The 18,216-nt window shown below is 42.4% G+C and overlaps 1 protein-coding gene across 2 annotated transcripts in view; it reads right to left on the minus strand.

The window, feature by feature from the left end:
• LOC137424973 (caM kinase-like vesicle-associated protein) overlaps positions 1–18,216 on the minus strand; it is a 191,823-nt gene that overhangs the window by 43,994 nt on the left and 129,613 nt on the right. For both annotated transcript variants that reach the window (XM_068112908.2, XM_068112909.2), the window contains 3 exons: positions 14,198–14,336; positions 11,958–12,078; positions 4,540–4,615 (listed from right to left, as the gene is read on the minus strand). In XM_068112908.2, coding sequence (XP_067969009.1) covers positions 4,540–4,615; positions 11,958–12,078; positions 14,198–14,336 — 336 coding nt within the window. The remainder of the gene's footprint in view (positions 1–4,539; positions 4,616–11,957; positions 12,079–14,197; positions 14,337–18,216) is intronic.

Below are 18,216 nucleotides of genomic sequence, written 5' to 3' on the forward strand. Positions count from 1 at the left end.
TGTTTGTTTTGTTTGTTTGTTAGTTTTATCTTTTATTTTTATATTTTAGCTTTGTGCAATTTACAGATTATGTTCCAGTGGATGCAATGGGAGACAAGGCATATATCATGAATGAATAAATGAACACATTTACACCAAATTAAGATGTTTTCCCATCAAAAAAAATCATTTCCTCTAAATAGACAAGCTTACACAATTACATTCATACTGTAAGTGATTAAACATTTTTCAAGGGAAAATTTGGTCCAAAGGGTCAGGCAGGCAGATGACTGTATATGTATGTGTTCCTTTGCAGATGTGGGAAGATGTAAATGAAAGCTTGAGGGAATGTTTTCCTCAAGGTTAACACATTGCTCACTCCGTGTCGTGCCCCTCTTTAAACACCAAACTCACCTACCCCATCTAAGATTGTGCATCGTTAATAATTAATTATCAAGTCTGAGGTAGCTCCTGTTTGATTAAGGATCTGCTTATGAGAAGTGTCATGTCAGGTGACATGCAAGAAACTGTTCCTGTAATTTGATCTACTAGGGCATGCCCGTACTATATATACTAGGGCATTGCCCGTACTATATCTATATCTAAAATTATATCCCCCCCCCTCTATTTACATGAAATGGTTTGGTCCAAAGCGAACGGCTTCCGGAGTTTGGTAAAGAAATCGCCATCGCGTGCACAAACGCGCAGGAAAGCGAATGAATCGCAAATTCGTTTTTATTAGTTTTAAAACATCGTTTAACGCCAACATAGCGCCAACATAGTTTGCAAACGTGAAATAAATGAATACGCTCTCAAATGTGCCATCCGAGGCAGAGTGTGTCCGCCACGTTCGGCACACGCGATAGTTCGCTGCTCTCTGATTGGTTGAATCGTTTTTTGGACATAGCTCGGTAAGTAATTGTCCGATTAATATGAAACCTTGAAAAGGCACATCCTCGGGTCCCCAGCAATATACCTGGCAAGTTAAAAGTATATCGGACCCGTGGTTGTCGAGAAACAGCGGTCACAGACAAACAAACGTACAGAGATTACTGGAATTATAGATAGATATCTAAAATTATATCCCCCCCCCTCTATTTACATGAAATGGTTTGGTCCATGAAATGTTTTGGTCCATTCGCAACGCCAAAGCGAACGGCGAACGCTTTACATGAAATGGTTTGGTCCATGAAATGTTTTGGTCCATTCGCAACGCCAAAGCGAACGGCGAACGGCTTGCGAGTACAGAACTGCTACCATCATCAAGTAGAAAGAGAAGAGAAAAAAAATGAAAAGGAAAAACATTCCAAACCGCGAGGGAAAACAACACGGCACGTCGACACAACAACGTGTCCTGTGATTGGCCGTACGTGGCTGCCAGTAGCTGCCCCCCAAAAAAAGCTTTCACCGTCCGGCGACTGAATTTAAGGGGAAAAATAAAACGCTCTTCGCTTAAAACAACGCCCTTCGCTCTGACTGAATTGGGACAATGTTTTTATGTTTTTAATTGAATTACTATCCGTAATGGCGCACGCTCTCACGGGAGCTCCGGAAGGTCGTATATCGCAGTTACGATGAATCGCAAATTCGTTTTTATTAGTTTTAAAACATAGTTTAACGCCAACATAGCGCCAACATAGTTTGCAAACGTGAAATAAATGAATACGCTCTCAAATGTGCCATCCGAGGCAGAGTGTGTTCGCCACGTTCGGCACACGCGATAGCTCGCTGCTCTCTGATTGGTTGAATCGTTTTTTGGACATAGCTCGGTAACTACTTGTCCGATTAATATGAAACCTTGAAAAGGCACATCCTCAGGTCCCCAGCAATATATCTGGCAAGTTTAAAGTATATCGGACCCGTGGTTGTCGAGAAACAGCGGTCACAGACAAACATACACACAGAGATTACTGGAATTATAGATAGATTATCTCATCAGCATTCAACTCTTGTGCATTCATGAGCAGAAACTATCAGAATGATGTATTCTCAAAACAAAAGTCCTCCAATCATTCTGTCCAGATAATTCATCTTCACTTTATCATATGAACAAAAGCATGTGAACACATTCATTCCATATTACTTTGATCATTCATCCTTCTGTGTTATTACCTCCACCACCGAAGGTGAGCGTACGTTATGTTTTCACCTGTCTGTCTGCGAATTTGTTTGTCGTCTGTTTGTTTATCTGTGAGCAGGATTTCTCAAAATTGTGGACAGATTCAGACAAAACTTGGTGGACAGGTAGGGTGTGTGACAAGGACAAATGGATTAGATTTTGGTGAAGATCAAAATCCAGATCTGGATATGAGAATTTTTTAAAATTTATATGTGATTGTTCACCATTGAGAGATTGGGCTAAACACGATATGCAGTCATGGCCAAAAACATTGGCACCCTTGCACTTTTTTCAAATAACTCACAATTTTTTCAAAAATAAGTTGAAATTGACAAAAGTAATTGATCTCCACAAAATTCTTTATTTCACTGTTAATATTACAGAACGTTTGTTTTTGATTCAGAACTTAATATATCCTTTGAAATCAGAAACTATAAATAAATAGCATTGATGAAATTATTTACACCTTCGACTTAATATTTGGTAGCACAGCCTTTGGACAAAATAACTGCAGTCAAGCGCTTCCTATAGCTATGAATGATCTTCCTCCACCACTCTACTGGCAGTTTGGCCCACTCTTCTTGTGCAAACTGCTCCAGTTCTCCCAGATTTGAAGGGTGCCTTCTCCCAACTGCTGTTTTCAGATCTCCCCACAGGTGTTCAATGGGATTTAGATCTGGATTCATTTCTGGCTACTTCAGAACAGTCCAACGTTTTGTCTTGAACCATTCCTGGGTGCTTTTTGAAGTGTGTTTGTGGCCATTGTCCTGCTGCAAGACCCATGACCTTCTACAGGCTTCGTTTTGTTTTCTGTAAACATAGAGATGATGGATTAGATTTAGGTGAAGATCAAAATCCAGATCTGGATATGAGAATTTTTTTAATTTAAATGTGATTGTTCACCATTGAGAGATTGGGCTAAACACGATATGCAGTCATGGCCAAAAATATTGGCACGCTTGCACTTTTTTCAAACAACTCACAATTTTTTCAAAAATAAGTTGAAATTGACAAAAGTAATTGATCTCCACAAAATTCTTTATTTCACTGTTAATATTACAGAACGTTTGTTTTTGATTCAGAACACCAAAAAGCTCTAATTTGGTCTCATCTGTCCACAGGACATTCTCCCAGAAAGATTTTGGCTTGTTCAGGTGTGTTTTGGCAAACTCCAGTCTGGCGTTCTCAGCTGTGGGGTCCTCCTTTCATTTCAGAACCCCCTTTCATCAAGCTTGCGGTGGATGGTGCGAGTTGAAACTGTTGTACCTTGTGTCTGAAGTTCCGCTTAAATCTGTTTGGCAGTTGATCAAGGTGCCTTCTCTAACATTCAAACAATTCTTCACTGCAATATTTGATCAAGTTTTCTCTTGTGGCCACGTCCATGGAGGTTGGCTACAGTGCCATGGGCCTTAAACTTCCTGATAACATTGCGTACTGTGGACACAGGAACATCAAGGTCTGAGATGGACTTGTAGCCTTGAGATTGTCCATGCTTGGCTGCAATATTGTGTGTGACCTCCTCAGACAATTTTCTGGTTTTCTTTCTTTTCTCCATGCTCATTGCGGTACACACAGTGACACAAAACAGCAGAATGACTCCTTTTCCCCATTCAAACTGGTTGAATGAGTGATTTTTATATTGCAAGCACCTGCAACTCACCACAGGTGAGTTCAATTCCAAAGTAAAGGAACCTGCTTGAAATCTAATTATTTCTGCCAACTTCTAAAAGGTGGCAATAATATTGTCTGGGCCATTTTAGGATTTCTGTGTGGAATAAGCTAATATTTGGTAATTGTTTCAGCTTTTTTTGTTTCGTTCCACTGCAAACCAAAAAAATACACATGTGGATGCCAAAATATATTTTTATTTCAACAATTTTCTGGAACAAATGGTGCATTAATTGAAAAAGTGCAAGAGTGCTAATATTTTGTGCAAGGGTGCAAGGGCCATGACTGTATAGCATGATATCTCAAAATGGATAGATTTGGGCAAAACTTCATGGACATGTTGAATGTGTGACAAGGACGAAATGATTCAATTTCGGTGAAGATCGGGATCCAGATCCAGATCCAGATCAGAGAATTTTAAAAGTGATTCTTCAACATGGAGAGATCGGGCGAAAAATGATATACTGTTCAGTATAACACGATATCTCAAAAAGTTATGAACTGATTCGGACAAAACTTGTTGGACAGGTAGGGTGTGTGACAAGGACAAATCGATTTGATTTTGGTGAACATCCAAATTCAGATCTGGATATGAGGATTTTAAAAGTGATTTTTCACCATTGAAAGATCGGGCTAAACACGATATATATATATATATATATATATATATATATATATATATATTCAGGATAAACATTATACACTTTGCTTAAGTCTATGAAATAATTTGTGTAATCCAGTAAATGGTGGTTGTGGTTTAATGATATACTTACAGGATGTAGGTGATCACGCCAATAGCCCAGCAGTCTACTGGTTGCCCGTAATGTTGCCTTCCGACCATCTCTGGGGCTAGAAACAAATTAACAAATCCTCATTATACTGTGATAAAATTATAATAATAATAATAATAATTCATTTATTTTGTATAGCGCTTTTCCAGAAGCCCAAAGGCGCTTTGACAGAGTGGAAAACATAATGCATAACAATACATGAAAACAACAATTGCAAAAAGACAAGAATCAATAGGGAAATATTTAAAGCAAAAGGAGGGAGAAGGAGAAGAGATAGTCAGGGGTTAAATGCTGTGGGTTGAATGTTGAATGCAGCGTTGAACAGGTGGGTCTTTAGTGATGTTTTGAATGTGGTGAGTGAGGAGGAGTCTCTGATGGTGTGAGGTAGTGAGTTCCAGAGGGTGGGAGCAGCGATGGAGAAGGCCCTGTCCCCCCAGGATCTGAATTTGGTCCGGATGGAGGGGGTCAGGAGGTTGGTACCAGCAGAGCGGAGGTTGCGGGTGGGAGTGTGTCTGGAGAGGAGGTCAGCCAGGTAGGATGGGGCCAGGTTATGGAGGGCTTTGTATGTCAAGAAGAGGATTTTGTACTGGATTCTCTGGGGGATGGGGAGCCAGTGAAGCTTGTAAAGGACGGGGGTGATGTGGTCACGGGTCCGGGAATGAGTGAGTAGACGGGCAGCGGAGTTCTGAATGTATTGGAGTTTATTGGTGATTTTTTAGGGTGAACCATAGAGGAGGCTATTGCAGTAGTCCAGACGGGAGGTGATGAAGGCGTGGATGAGGGTTTCTGCAGCCGTGGAGGAGAGGGATGAGCGGAGACGGGCAATGTTTTTCAGGTGAAAGAAGGCTGACTTTGTGATCTGTTTAGTGTATTTGTCGAAGGAAAGGGTTTGGTCAAAGATGACGCCAAGATTCCGGATGTGAGGGGAGGTGGATACTGGGATACCGTCGATGTTGAGGGCAAAGTTATGGGTGGATTTTGTGAGCGTTTTTGGGCCAATGATGATTATTTCAGATTTATCACAGTTAAGCTTGAGGAAGTTGATTTGAAGCCAGGATTTTATTTCAGTGATGCAGTTTGTCAGGATAGAGTGGGTGTCGGTGGAGACGGACTTGGTGGAGATGAAAAGCTGGATGTCATCGGCGAAGCAGTGGAATTGGAGACCATGACGGCGGATTAAGTGACCGAGCGGGGACAGGTAAAGGATGAAGAGGAGGGGGCCAAGAACTGAACCTTGGGGGACACCTTGGGGGAGGGGAGCAGTGGGGGATTTGCAGTTATTGATGGAGATGAACTGGCATCTGTCAGAGAGGTATGATTTAATCCAAGAGAGGGCAGTGCCGGTGACGTTAAAGGTGGATTCAAGTCGGGTGAGGAGGATAGTGTGATCGAAGGTGTCAAAGGCAGCGCTGAGGTCGAGGAGGACGAGAATGTTGAGGTTGCCAGCGTCAGAGGAGAGGAGAAGGTCGTTGGTGATTTTGAGGAGAGCAGTTTCAGTACTGTGGTTGGAGCGGAATCCGGATTGGAATGTTTCATACAGGTTATTGGCAGAGAGATGATGTTTGAGTTGAGTGGCTACAGCGCGTTCCAAAACTTTTGACAGAAAGGGTAGGTTGGAGATGGGTCTGAAGTTGTTTAGGGTGTCAGGGTTTAGACCAGGTTTTTTTAGAATGGGGGTAACAGCAGCAATTTTTAGGGAAGGTGGGACGATGCCTGTAGACAGGGAGGAGTTTATTGTTGCAATGATAAGTGGAGAGAGAGCAGGGAGGGAGGCTTTGACAAAGCTGGAGGGGATGGGGTCAAGAGTGCAGGTGGCAGTTTTCATTCCTATGAGGAGTTCAGAGAGGTCAGTAGGAGAGATTGGGGAGAACCGAGACAGGGGATGGCAGGACAAGGGGGGGCAGGTGGTTGGAGGGGGAGCGGGTGCGGCGGTGGTCAAGCTGTTGTAGATGTTGTCAATTTTGCGTTGGAAGAAAGAGAGGAAGGAGATGCAGTTGTCTACTGTGAATGACTGGGTGGTGGTGTTCAGGGGGCGGAGGAGTTTGTTTATTGTCTAGAAGAGTGCTTTTGGGTTTCCGGAGCCAGAGTGGATAATTTGAGAGTAGTAGGCAGAGCGGGCGCGGGAGAGGGCATCTTTGTAGTGTTGTATGTGGTCCTTGTAGGCTTGGGAGTGAAAAAAAAAAATAATAATAATAATAAATGAATTATTAAGAAGTGTTGTTGAGGAAACCAACCTGCAACTAACGCAAATTTGTTATTGATTTTTAACATCCTGGTCGGTAATTTAGTCAGGCCATGAAATGTACGTGGCACATCTCTTTAAGGCAATGGATGGTGAAGCTACAAAACTCAACAAAACCAAAGATTATAATACACTTCACACTATTGGAAGACAATAACCTATAAATACCACAAGAGAGCCGTGTGTGTGTGTATGTGTGTGTGCTACCATTGTTCGCAGATGTCTGAACCAATATTTGTCAAACTTTCAGTGGTTTGTCAGTGAATGCCAAGGAGTGTTTTAGGCCCCAAAAAATGATAAAAAGACTTATTTTGAAAAACAAGTTAGATTTTTTGGGATGTTTGCTTTTAATTGCTCAATAGTGGGTGTCGGGAAGTGTTTAGGCCCCCACAAAAAATAGACCGGCCAATGCTGGGTACCCCTGCTGGTAACCTATAAATGCAACTTGAAGATTAAGAATTGAAAATTCCTGAAACAGACATCCACCATTTTGCCCATATTTAAATATTCACCCCACACGTTATAGGCCTACAGCAATGTATTTTGATGTATTACATTGCATTTCTAATGAAAATAGCAAATATTGTCAACAATGCAGTTGGTTTCAAACATACGACACATCACAATGTGACCAGCTTGGCATAGCTTTAGCATAGAGTAAACTTGCATTAAAAAAAACAAACATCAGTGGTGTTGTGATAAAGAGTGTCTATTCAGAGTCTGGGTGGTAGGTGGTTCAGTTTTGACCCTGGCCGAGCAATTCCAAAGACTATGTGATGAGATGTCTCCAAATTGCCCTGCTGATTGGGGAGACAGAAGTGAAGTTGCAAAATGGAATTACCACACCTAGAGTGCCCTGGGGAAGTTAGGTCTCTTCCTCACAGGTCACTAACTGTGTTTGTCTGACGTCGTGTCGGGTATTGTCTCATGTTTTTGTCTGCATTTCTGTGCCTGAATTGTGTTACAGCTCTTCTGCAAGATCTCAGCAGTAAAAAACCAGAACGAGGTATTATCGAAACAAAAGTTCTCCAATCATTGTTTCCTGACAATTCATCTTCCCTTTATTATATGATCAAAAGCATGTGAACACATTCTTTCCATATTTCTTCCATGTTCATCATCTGTTTTATTACAAATCTTTGTCATTATCATATTTCTGAGGGTAATAAAATGATGTTTGTAGTCTCATTTAATTCAATCCAAAGCATCCCTTCAAAAGCATCCAAAGCATCCATCCTTCTCATCCAAAGCATCCCTTCATCCAAAGCATCCCTTCAATCCAAAGCAATCCAAAGCAATCCAAAGCATCCCTGTCAACCCTCGACTCTGATTCTGCAACTGGACCCGACGGCATCAGCCCACGGGTCCTAAAATCCTGCTCTGCCGCTCTATCTCACCCTCTCTCTGTTCTCTTCACCCTCTCTTTTGCTCAAGGTCAACTGCCATCTGCTTGGAAATCAGCCAACATCACCGCTTTGCACAAAAAAGGTGCAAAAACAGATCCTAGCAACTACAGACCAATCAGCCTTCTCCCAATTATCAGCAAAGTCATGGAATCCATCATTGCTTCGGATATGAAATCTTTCCTCTTCTCCAATGGCTTGATCTCTGATCATCAATTTGGTTTCAGACCAGGTCACTCTACTCTGGACATGCTGCTTCTGCTGTCTCAACAATGGATGGAGGTCCTCAATGCCAAACAGGAAATTAGAGCTGTCTCCCTCGACATATCACGTGCCTTCGACACGGTCTGGCACCCCGCTCTGCTCACCAAACTCTCCTCCTTTGGTATCCATGGAAATCTCCACGCATGGCTGGCGGACTTCCTCTCTAGTCGTCGTCAACGTGTGGCCCTGAATGGGTTTCTCTCATCTCCTCTTCCTGTTCAGGCTGGAGTTCCCCAAGGCAGTGTTCTGGGCCCCGTGCTTTTTCTGGTCTTCATCAATGATCTCTCTGACTCTCTCGAAAATCCTCTCTATCTCTTTGCTGATGACTCCACTCTCTGCCGCTCCATTCCTCTTCCCTCAGATCGGCAGTCTGCTGCCTCCTCACTCTCTGAAGACCTGGACAAAATCACAGACTGGTCAAACAAGTGGAACATGTCTTTCAATCCTGACAAATCTCACACTCTTACTATGTCTCTCCGAAAAGATCGACTGGACAACCCTCCCATCTACTTTCTCAACAATCCTCTCCAAGAAGTTCTGTCGCTCAAGATTTTGGGTCTCACTATCTGCCATGATCTTTCTTGGGAAAACCACATTTCCAAGCTGGCCTCCAAAGCCAGTCGCCGACTGGGCATCCTCCGTCGTGCGAAGTCCTTCCTCGGCACACCTGAGCTCCTCACCACATACAAGGCTTTAATCCGCAGCTCAATGGAATACTGTTCTCCCCTATGGGCCGGTGCTCCTGCCTCACACCTAGCTCGGCTTCACGCTGTTGAAACCAAAGCTTTCAGAATTATTGGAATCTCCCGCGATGAAGCTATCTCTGAGGGCCTTTCACTCACTCACCGCAGGCAGGTAGGTGGTCTTTCTGTCTTCTACCGACTCCTCTCCGGCCTTGCACCCCCAGCTCTCTCTGTGCTCTGTCCCCCAAATATTCCTACAGGTCGCACAAGATCTGCCAGCAACCCTCTGATGGTTAAACTGCCGAAATCTCGGCTCTCTGCTCACCTTCACTCTTTCATTCCTCTTTTCTCCCGCCTCTGGAACAAACTCCCTCACTCCCTTCAATCCCACTCCTCCCTCCAGGTCTTTAAAACAGCTGTTCACCACCATCTCTTATCTTCCCCCATCCAAAACCTTGATCTTTTCTACCCCCGCTAATTCACCCCAGATCCACCTTGTTTGAAATTCCAACTTCTTTCCTGGAAGTCCTGGCAGTGTCCATATGTTTTATACCTCTCCCACCGCCCCCTTCCCATGCCCCCCCCCCCAAAGCCCTCGCCCTCTCTCAGATCTCTCGATGTCTCCATGTCTCTCGGTCCCTGCTCTCAAATGTTGTGTTTGTGTCCTTCCCCCTCTCTCCCCATCTTGTCTACCGCTCCCGATGTTATATGTTTTATGTGTCGGTTTGTCTTTCTGTGTGATTAATGTTCGCTCTTTCACGAGCCTCGATCTTGTATACAAAAAAAAAAAAAAAATCCCTTAAAAAACCCAACAACTATATGGTGAGGGTTGTACAATATCCACACATCCTAGTATTAATGCAACGCAAGGCATTCTTTTTTTATTTTTTAGATAATTCCAAGTAGAGAATTGGCCAGGGAGCTGGCACACAATGTACTTTTGTTCTTTAACATCGACATCACAAATGCAGACAGGTCAGCGAGATTTGCATCCCCTTCCAGAAAACGGCATGTTCCGAGATGCAAGCTCACAACATTTGCTAATCCAACCACACTGGGGTTCAAATGTAGATCAAACTGTTGAGAGGAAAACATTCAAATAACTCAACCTTTGGAATGACCTTCAAAATTTGTGACAAAACCTTTGGAAAGACCTTCAATTTATTATGCTTATTTTCAGGTCAGACTGGAGTCGTATATAAATCTCTTTGGTTTGAGTCTTGAGGCTTAATGGATGAATCTCAAGTCGAGTCCCAACTTGACAATGATGTCACCTTGCCTCAGGTTCTCTTTCATGGAATCTTTTTTATTGCCCCTTATTTACTTGAACCGTAAAATGGGGTGAATAGGGACAGCAAGGTGAAAAAAAGTTCGGAAACTTTTTTCGCTGAAGATTGATAACCATACTAGAGCCTGGTGTTGGCTTAGCGGTTAGGGTGCCGGCTTGGGATCCTCGGATCCCGGGTTCGAATCCCGGTCAATCGCTGAATTAACGCCAGGGGGGTTGACTCAGCCTGTCATCCTTTGGAGGTCGGCAAATTGAGTACCAGCTTGCTGGGATGAATGATCACGGTGTGTACCCCGACTTAGAATAGGTACACCGTATCCCTGCGCATCATAAGAGCATGACCAAGGGTTGGCGTCAGGAAGGGCATCTGGCCACAAAAACATTGCCTCAAACAGGGAACCATGATTGTCATGGGGCCTGCAAGGCTAACCCCCGCTCTAGCGGGGAAAATGGCCTTTAAAACGAACATTCATTCATTCATTCATTGATAACCATACTGATTTGTTGATATTTGGGTTGAAAGTGTTCTCTTGTTTTTTCAAAAAGCAACTTATAGTCCCTATTAACCCCATATATGGGTTAAATAGGAATAAATAGGATTTTTATGGCTGTCCCTATTCACCCCGTTTTACGGGTGAATAGGGACAGTCACTAATACAAAAAATAATAATCAAGAAACAATCCTGAGTTTCCAACTTATTGCTAAATTGATAGCTCAGATGGATGCACATAATATGCACCCATAATATAAACCACGGTGCCAATGAAAAAAAATATGGGATAAAAAGTTTCTCCAAACTGTCCCTATTTCTTGATTATTATTTTTTTGTATTAGTGACTGTCCCTATTCACCCGTAAAACGGGGTGAATATGGACAGCCATAAAAATCCTATTTATTCCTATTTAACCTATATATGGGGTTAATAGGGACTATAAGTTGCTTTTTGGAAAAACAAGAGAACACTTTCAACCCAAATATCAACAAATCAGTATGGTTATCAATTTTCAGCGAAAAGAGTTTCCGACCTTTTTTCAGTTTGTGTCCCTATTCACCTTGCTGTCCCTATTCACCCCCATTTTACGGAATCTCCTTTTCTCGAGCGATGCAATTTCATGTGGATAATTAAATTTCCAGTGACTCGATTCCCTCAGGTTTAAAGACTCAAGTATAAAGGTTCTCGATTCTCATCCCAGGTCCTGTCGAGCCTTCAGTCTCCATAAAAGTACGAGTTAGGTTGAGTCACAAGCCACATAAAGTACGACTCAAGTCTGAAAAATGCAAGTCACTGATGAGTGAAAGAGGCCTCGTTCAAGCAAATGGGTGGCTCAAAATATTCTGATACAGTGATTGAGATTTCAAGGTTTTTCCAATGACCATATGAGTCATTACAGACTATAAAAGGTTTTCTTTAAGTATGGTACTATGTGTTTTGTGGTAGTGCTGTCATATTAAAAAAAGAGATGAATTAAATACTCATTGTAGTCCAACACAGGAAGAACATGCTGCTTTTGAGACCTACCCAGGTACTCTGGTGTTCCACAGGGTTCACGCATCATCCGGTTCTGTAGCCTCGCGAGATGGAAGTCGCTGATTACCACCTTGGAATGTCTTAAGCGGCTGTAGTATACGATGTTCTCAAGCTGGTGTAAAGACACAAGACCAAAAGTCTAGCGGCGTAGCCAGGCTTGTAAAATATTATAAACCACAAACACACATGATTAGCTTTTCAAACAGTCGGTAATGCTGCTTATAACATTAAACAAAGAAATTTGGAGGAATCCAAACATCCATTAGATAAGTTTAACTTACAGAACTGAGCGAAGATCTACTGTAATCTATGTACCCTACAATGGTTGGAGGTGTTCTCCTTTACCAAGCATCTAGCTAGCGCTTGCCAAGCCAGCCGTTCCTTAACGGTTTTGAATGGAGTGCTTGCTCGAATGCTTCAACTACTTGGCGATCTCTCCACAAGAAACTTGGTAAATCAACACACACCCAATGTTCCCTGAGACCCGATCATAGATCGACTGTAATCTATATACTCCAAAGAGGAATGACCTTTCCTGCTGCTCTCGAAGTGAGCAGGTGTTTACACCGTAATGACATCATATACGTAATTACGTAGCATGACGGCCGGACACAAAACTTCCGCTACTTTAATATATACAAGATATATATTTAACCTCCAGTAACGTTGTAGTCACTACAAAGGGATTAGTGTTATGATAATATTTACTATAATAACGTTACGTTAATTATTACGAAAATTATATTATTTTTGAAAAACCGAGGTGAATTCCTTACTTCTGCAGTTACACCACTTCAATCCATCAACTTTCCATTCACGACATTGGGATTTAATAAAGTGTTGTGTTTATATTTACTATAATATTATTATTATTACGAAAACGATACTACTGAAACGATACCACTGTATTAAGAAACCTGGGTTTAATTTGTCTGAAGCGGCCGGTGAGTCATAACGCATAAGGCCTATACGTACCGTATTGTTGGAAGACCCGTAACACCAATGCTTTCGATATTTGATGGTCATTTTAACAATCCATTTGTTTGTGTTTTACATGAATGAAAAACATAAAGGTAGAGCATGGCGATTGTGATATATGACAGGTTCAACAATATGTTCGGAATGAACGGCATACAAATCAGATGCCGCACAGCTGTAATGACATCAGACGTAATCACATAACCCTGTCATGTGACCAGATTCTCAGCTCTGATTGGTATACGTTTGAGGGGACATACATACATACATACATACATACATACATACATACATACATACATACATACAGACGGACAACCACTGTTCTAGACGGCTTTTCCCTATGGGCTACGCCGTAAATAGTTAGTGAAATTCAATATAATAACATCGAGATTCTCGTTAAGTGATTTAGTTTGTTATGTTATGTGATAGTCATAATTATGTCAGAATAGAAATAAAGCAGAATCATAATAGTAAAATAAAGAAGTGATAACTGATAAGCAATAATAATTATTACCTCTGCCACGAAAGGTGGATGAAGGTTACCGTTTAAACCTTGTTTGTCTGTCTGTTTGTGAGTAGGATGTGTGATGACAAATTGATTAGGATGTAGAGTGTGTGAGGAGGACAAATTGATTCGATTTTGGTAAAGATCCAAACCCGACACTATCATTTTTAAAGTGATTCTTCACGATTGAGAGATAGAACCAAAATGACATGAGACCACCTTTAGAGGCCATTTTCCACTGCAGAGCAGGGGTTGGCCTTTTTCAGGAACCTTTTGAAGCAATGTTTTATGGCTGGATGCCCAACCCTGTTAATCGCCTCTTGCAACACACAGGGAATTACCAGGGAACTGGTACTCAATTTGCCGACCTCGGAAGGATGACAGGCTGAGTCAAACCCCCTGGTGTTAATTCAGCGATCGACCAGGATTCAGAACCCAAGATCCTAGGATCCCAAGCCAGCACCCTGACCGCTAAGCCAACACCAGGCTGATATACAGCTTGATATTTCAAAAAGTTATGGAGGGATTCGGACGAAACTTGGTTAACAAGTTGGGTGTATGACAAGGACCAATTTATACAATTTTGGTGAAAATCTGGATCTGAATTGGGACAAGAGAATTTTTTAAATGTGATTCTTCATCATTGAATAAATGAATTTGCTCTTGGTGATGAAAGCACTAAGGTGATAAACATCTGGTTATATCAGTTACACAAGTGGGCGTATACATCTTGGGATGCAATTACCTTGAGGTTTCGGTGAACGACACCCTGCGAATGTATATATGCAACTGCCTGCAAGACCTGTCGAATGACAAGGCTTGCATCTCGCTCAGAATAGTAACCTTGATCCAGGATCCAGTCGAACACCTCTCGGCCAGTTGCCCTGCAGAAACAAAAATAAACGCAAGAGCGTTTGCTCATCTACAAGTTAGTAACTATGTTCATTGGTCCAGGAAAATGGACATACAGTTATCCTATGGTCCAGTAAAGATGTGTCATCAAAATAGTTCGTACAAGAAGAAAACATTCAAAGCAAATGATGTCCTGGTTTCTAAGTGTGTACGCAGCACCTGTCTGCTGGTTTGCATAATGTCCAGGAGTGTGGCTATGCTGGTGATGCAGTTCCCCAACCCTGTAGATGAAGCTAGGGTACTGGCACACAATGGCATACTATTTTCAAGGGTATAGGATGACGTCAAATATTTTAGGCCTATACTCAATCTGCCTGTTGCATTTTTTCTTCTTCTTCTTGATCCTTAAGAAAGATCAAAAATATAAGGAATTTATCAGAGAATTTTTTTTAATAGCAAAGGAAATTTTGAGAAATGTTGCAGGAAGTATATGTGACCTTAAAATAACTAGAAAATATATATTTATTCCCATCCAGAAATTTTCTTGTTTAGGCACAAACTTACTTGTTCAGCATCATGTCACTTTTGGGTCAGTGGAGCCTTCTTGGATTATTGATCACGCCGGACTTCAGTTACACCTCTTAACTGGTGCTCAGTATAGGGCAGAGACGATGCAGTTCGTGTGGCGGATGATGCTTGTTGCTAACAGGTTGTTTGGAAATGGCCGTTATGGGACTCGATCTGTGCTTTGCTGCTTCACCAAGTTGGGGCATGTAGTTCATGTATATCCTTTACCTGCTGAGTTATGTGTAGGTCAAAGATATTTAGTGTTACAAGGAATTTTGATGCAAGAGGAGGCCATTTGGTACTTCCTGTCTGCACTGTAACAACACCACTATGTTCCTTGCATATCCATGCAAAGGCCATTGAAGCACCATTGAAGCTCCAGGGTTAAACAATAATAACCATTTATGACAATTGTATGGATAAGGATTATGGAGAAGATGACTTCCTCATAGCTAGTGAGAAGTCTGTAGGAATGGAGATGTCTACCAGTGGAGGAAGGAGGTGTCAGAAAAGGGAGAACAGCTACATCCAATGTCGAGGCAGATGACCACAGCGTGCAAGACAGCAAGTCTAAATCTGTAACCTTATTTGATGTCTTTAATATGTCTACAACAGGAAGCATGCGAGATTGCCAATTTGAGAGTAGTTTTGGGGGGAGGGAGAGGAGATGGGGACAGTAGGAGCATTTGCGTCGTGATCCCTGTCAGATCCTGATCTGTGAATCCCACTACCACATCACACAACTACCACGATTTATTGCCAACTAATACCAATCATCTCTTTTGAGCTTTTGAGAGAAAATCCTGAGATGCACTGCAATGTCTCACCCAGTGATATGGACAGGAAGTCCTTGTCAGGACCCACAATGGCGTTCCTGTCCGTTAATGTTGAGGGGACTATCATCAGCCAAAGAAGCACCGACTGCCAATCTATATTTCCTAAACACGTGCCATTTCCATGTTTGCAGGATGATATTGTGGCCCAGCTGATATTTGTTCTTATGTCCCAGGAATGACCCTGGTGGTTGAAAGACCACATTAACAAATATGGAGGTGCGATTCTTGCAAAGCGGGGTCTTCCTATTTACACTATTGAAAAGTCGGAAGAAGGTGACATTGAGATATTGCAGTGAATGTTGATGGTGATTTGACTGTTCCATTTATATATAAACCCCTACACAAGAGCTTTGTCTTGTTGCAGATGATGTGAACTGCAGGAAAAGAATCTTCATCGGAGACTTCAATGGTCATAGCAAATATGGGAGTTGTCATGAAATAAATGGCAATGGACAACTCCTCGGAGCGTGGATTGGACTCACAAGATCTCTAACTCGTTCACGACCCAAACCGACCAAGCTCCTTCAATAGTGTGTGCTGGAGATGTGGGTAAACCCAGATGTTGTTTTCTCCAGCTCCACCCTATCTCCTATGTATATCAAACTTGGCGTGGACCCAATTCCTTGATCACAGCACCGCCCCATTGGTACACAACTTAATGTTGTTTTTTCAGCCAGAAAGCGTTGCTTTACACCGTTATTTCAACTTTAGGAAAGCTTACTGGAGTGGCTTCTCCACGGAACCAGATAAGGCCATCGATGGAATTGAGGCTATCCCAGAAAACGATGAAAATTTTTTATTGACTGTGAAAAGTCTCTACGAAGCATATTCCACAAAGACTCCGTACAGAATATATACATGGCCTGATATCAGGATCTTCGGACATCTATGAAGCCTACACACTGAAGTATGAAGCTGACACTTTTATCAGCGACGCAATTGCAACCGGTGAAGCCCTGATAGTAGCCATATCAGCTAAGAGATGAAAATTCTGGCAATCTTTGGTTCAATCCATAGGTATGCCATATAACAGCAAGAAAGCCTGGGCCACCTTAAGTTAGATTAACAAGGATCCAAAGAAGGTTAATCGACACCAGACTGTCACCCCAAATCAAGTTGTTCACCAACTGCTCCAAAATGGAAAAAGTGGCAAACAGACAAAGCTTCAGGTGAATCCTGAAGTTCTACCTAGTAGTCCAGAGCTCTGCCAGGAACAACTCTCAGGAACAACTGCATGAAGCCTTCAACACGCTGCCAAGGCAGGTAAAGCTGTTGGCTTGGATGACATAATAACTGAGCAAATAAAACACTTTGGCCCAGTTATGAGAGAGCAGCTTCTTGACATGTGTCACATATGCATAGAATACTGGCAAATCTCAAAGATATGGCAATGCTCAAGACTGGAAAAGTTCCATCCAAAGCAAAAGGCTACAGGCCTACTTCACTTGCTCTTGTGCCATACACACGTTTTTTGAACGACTCACTTGATCCGCCTAATCCCAATGATTGAACCCCTCCTTAGGAAGGAACAAGCTGTTTTTTGGCTCGGGAAGTCGTGCACAGGAGATTTGATCAATGACATATAGAGGATGGATTTGAATAAGTTCTCATTACAAGAGCTGTTTTGTTGATCTTTCAGCTGCCTACGACACTGTGAATCACTGCAGACTCCTTCACAAATTACTCCACATAACGAACAACTGACAGTGGGGTGCAAAAGTACGAGTCCTCTTAAATCAATGCCAAGCTTTCTAAAATCACGAATTAGTCATAATATTGAAGACATTAATCCATATTTTATTAATTTATTATAGTTATTATTGTCTGCAATTTTGTTGTAAATCCCCACGCTTTCCACCGAAAGCAAAGTTTAAAGATTGCATAGAGTTCCACCAGGATTGACCCAATATCAAAGTTTGGGTTAATGTTTTTTTCCATTTTGACCCCTGTGACCCAAGTCCCCATGCCCTGGGGGCGTGTACCATGGGTCAAATCCAAAAAATCATTACATATTTCATGTGTCCGAAGGCACAGAAACAGCAGAGGGTGCAGGACCAGAAATGAGGCGGTCGAAGACAGAGAGACCACCGGCCTGTTGCCATGGAGAGGAGATAGGCCCATGGACTCAGCTTCATTGCAACAGTTTCCAATGATCATGAAAGCCTTGGTTTTCACAGAGTGAAGCTGAGCAAGATGTGAGGCAGGGGAGTTAGCTCAGAGGGGAGAGCAGTACTCCATCAAACTGCGGATGAAGGCCTTGTAGGTGGATAGGAGTTCAGGTGTGCCAAGGAAGAACTTTGTACGACAGAGGATGCTCAACTTGGGAGGCTGAATGGGAGGCTCAACTTGGGAGGCTGAATGGGAGGCTCAACTTGGGAGGCTGAATGGGAGGCTCAACTTGGGAGGCTGGCTTGGGAGGCTCAACTTGGGAGGCTGGCTTGGGAGGCCAATTTGGAAATGTGTGGTATGAAGGTAAGGTAGTACCACAGGATAGTATGGTTGAATACCT

Source organism: Myxine glutinosa, chromosome 4 (genome assembly GCF_964187855.1).
Source record: "Myxine glutinosa chromosome 4, kmMyxGlut1.1, whole genome shotgun sequence".
Classification (NCBI taxonomy): domain Eukaryota; kingdom Metazoa; phylum Chordata; class Myxini; order Myxiniformes; family Myxinidae; genus Myxine; species Myxine glutinosa.